The following is a 1,788-nucleotide window of genomic DNA, read 5'->3' on the forward strand; positions in this document are numbered from 1 at the left end:
TAACTCCTCAGCGGTACACACTTCTTGGATAAAGTTCAACAAATGTATAAGGTGAGTTTAAACATTCCTACAATTGAAACAAACATTTTGGAAGAACATAAGAACGTTTTATAGGCCTATCTGTTTCCATTTTCCAATGATGTTTATTTTGGTATGGAAATAATTCCAGTGTTGTATAATTATTTATGTTATCCCCTCTAATCTAAAATTAACATGATAAATATTGTGCCTTTATATAACGCGCATAAAGGATATATCGTTTGTATATCAGCATATTTCAGACGCGCGTCATCCAATCATAGCCTATACAGCACGCGAATCGTCTGCGAGACAGATGGTCAGCTGCTCACGTGAATTCAGAGCTCTCCCAATAATTAATTTCAATTAAGTCTTCATTAATGTCTGCCTTGTTTTGTGATGTATGTTCGTAGCTATCGGATTTAATCGAATGCAGCCTGTGGAAATTTGTTCCCATGAAATGGACAGACGAGACAGTTTTAAAATGGGCAGACTAGCTAGAATTGCTAAACTTTATGAGTAGTAGGCTAATAGGCTATTTCGATAGACCCTACTAAATAGGGCTTTTAAAATCCAGATAAGACAATCCATATGGATTGTGTTTACACAGGCAGTCCACTTCTGATATTTTTGCCACTAATTGGTCTTTTGACCAATCACATCAGATCTTTTTCAGAGCTGATCTGATTGGCCAGAAAAAGATCAGAATTGAGCTGCCTAATAGGCCTAGACAATGAAGTGAGTTGTTAGAATCAGCACCAAGGACAGTGCACAACAGGAGTGCGAACATGCATCTCACCAAAATATTTTCTCACTTTTAAAAATCTAATTGTCCACAGAAACCTAACACATTCTCACGCCTGATCTCTCCTGTTATAAGACTAAACCCATATATCTCACACAGGGGTTGTTGAACCTTTGATCTGAAAACTGATCACAGAACAGACTGCTTGAAGATGATGCTAAGTCCAGACCAGCCAGATGTCGGGCTGCCCACAGAGACCCTGCTGAACGGCATCAAGATGGAGTGCGCCCCCATGCCCGCGGAGCCCGCAGAAGGCGAGGGCAAGGCGCGATCTCTGTCCATGCCTTCCCTCAGCAGGGAGGAGAAGAGGAGGCGGCGGCGTGCCACAGACAAGTACCGGTCCGCACACGCCACGAGAGAGCGCATCCGCGTTGAGGCCTTCAACGTTGGGTTCGCCGAGCTGAGGAAACTTCTCCCGACACTTCCGCCAGACAAGAAGCTGTCCAAGATCGAGATCCTCCGGCTGGCAATCTGCTACATCACCTACCTCAACCATGTGCTGGACGCGTAGGGAACGCATTAGGGATAGACATCTGTCAGTGAAGGAGAGAAGACTGAACATGGGGAAGATCTCAAGTGCATACTCTTCGCATCCTCTCTCCTTTCTTCTCTTCTCCTTCTCAAAACGAATTGGATGAGAAAACCAGAGGTTACTCCTCTCTGACCATCTCCTCCAATGGGTTTTGAAAAGGAGACAAGGAGAGAGAAGAGAGGACACAAGGAGTACGTAATTGAGATCTTCCCATGGAGACCGAGAAGGGTGGACATTGTTGCCACATATCTGACCTCGGAGCCCTGTCGTGCCTATGGTGTCTGCCGAAGTCCCCTGGTGTGGTGCCACTAGGCCAGGGACACATAATAAAACAGGACCTAATGTCTCTCTCTCTTTCACAGTGCTGTGATGGAAAGAAACTGCTGCCCCACTGGACTTCCCCACAGACTTATTCAGTGCTGCTGCTGAGTCA

The 1,788-nt window shown here is 45.2% G+C and overlaps 1 protein-coding gene across 1 annotated transcript; it reads left to right on the forward strand.

Annotated features, from left to right (window-relative positions):
* The first annotated feature begins 974 nt into the window (after positions 1–974).
* LOC120058091 (helix-loop-helix protein 2-like) lies at positions 975–1,334 on the forward strand. Its single transcript, XM_039006567.1, has one exon. The coding sequence runs from the start codon at positions 975–977 to the stop codon at positions 1,332–1,334; it is 360 nt and encodes a 119-aa protein (XP_038862495.1).
* The last annotated feature ends 454 nt before the right edge of the window (positions 1,335–1,788 follow it).

The sequence above is a fragment of the Salvelinus namaycush genome, chromosome 13, assembly GCF_016432855.1.
Source record: "Salvelinus namaycush isolate Seneca chromosome 13, SaNama_1.0, whole genome shotgun sequence".
In the NCBI taxonomy this organism is placed as follows: Eukaryota; Metazoa; Chordata; class Actinopteri; order Salmoniformes; family Salmonidae; genus Salvelinus; species Salvelinus namaycush.

Coding starts and splice junctions, on each gene's coding strand:
- LOC120058091 (XM_039006567.1), top strand. CDS start 975: ATGATGCTAAGTCCAGACCAGCCAGATGTCGGGCTGCCCACAGAGACC.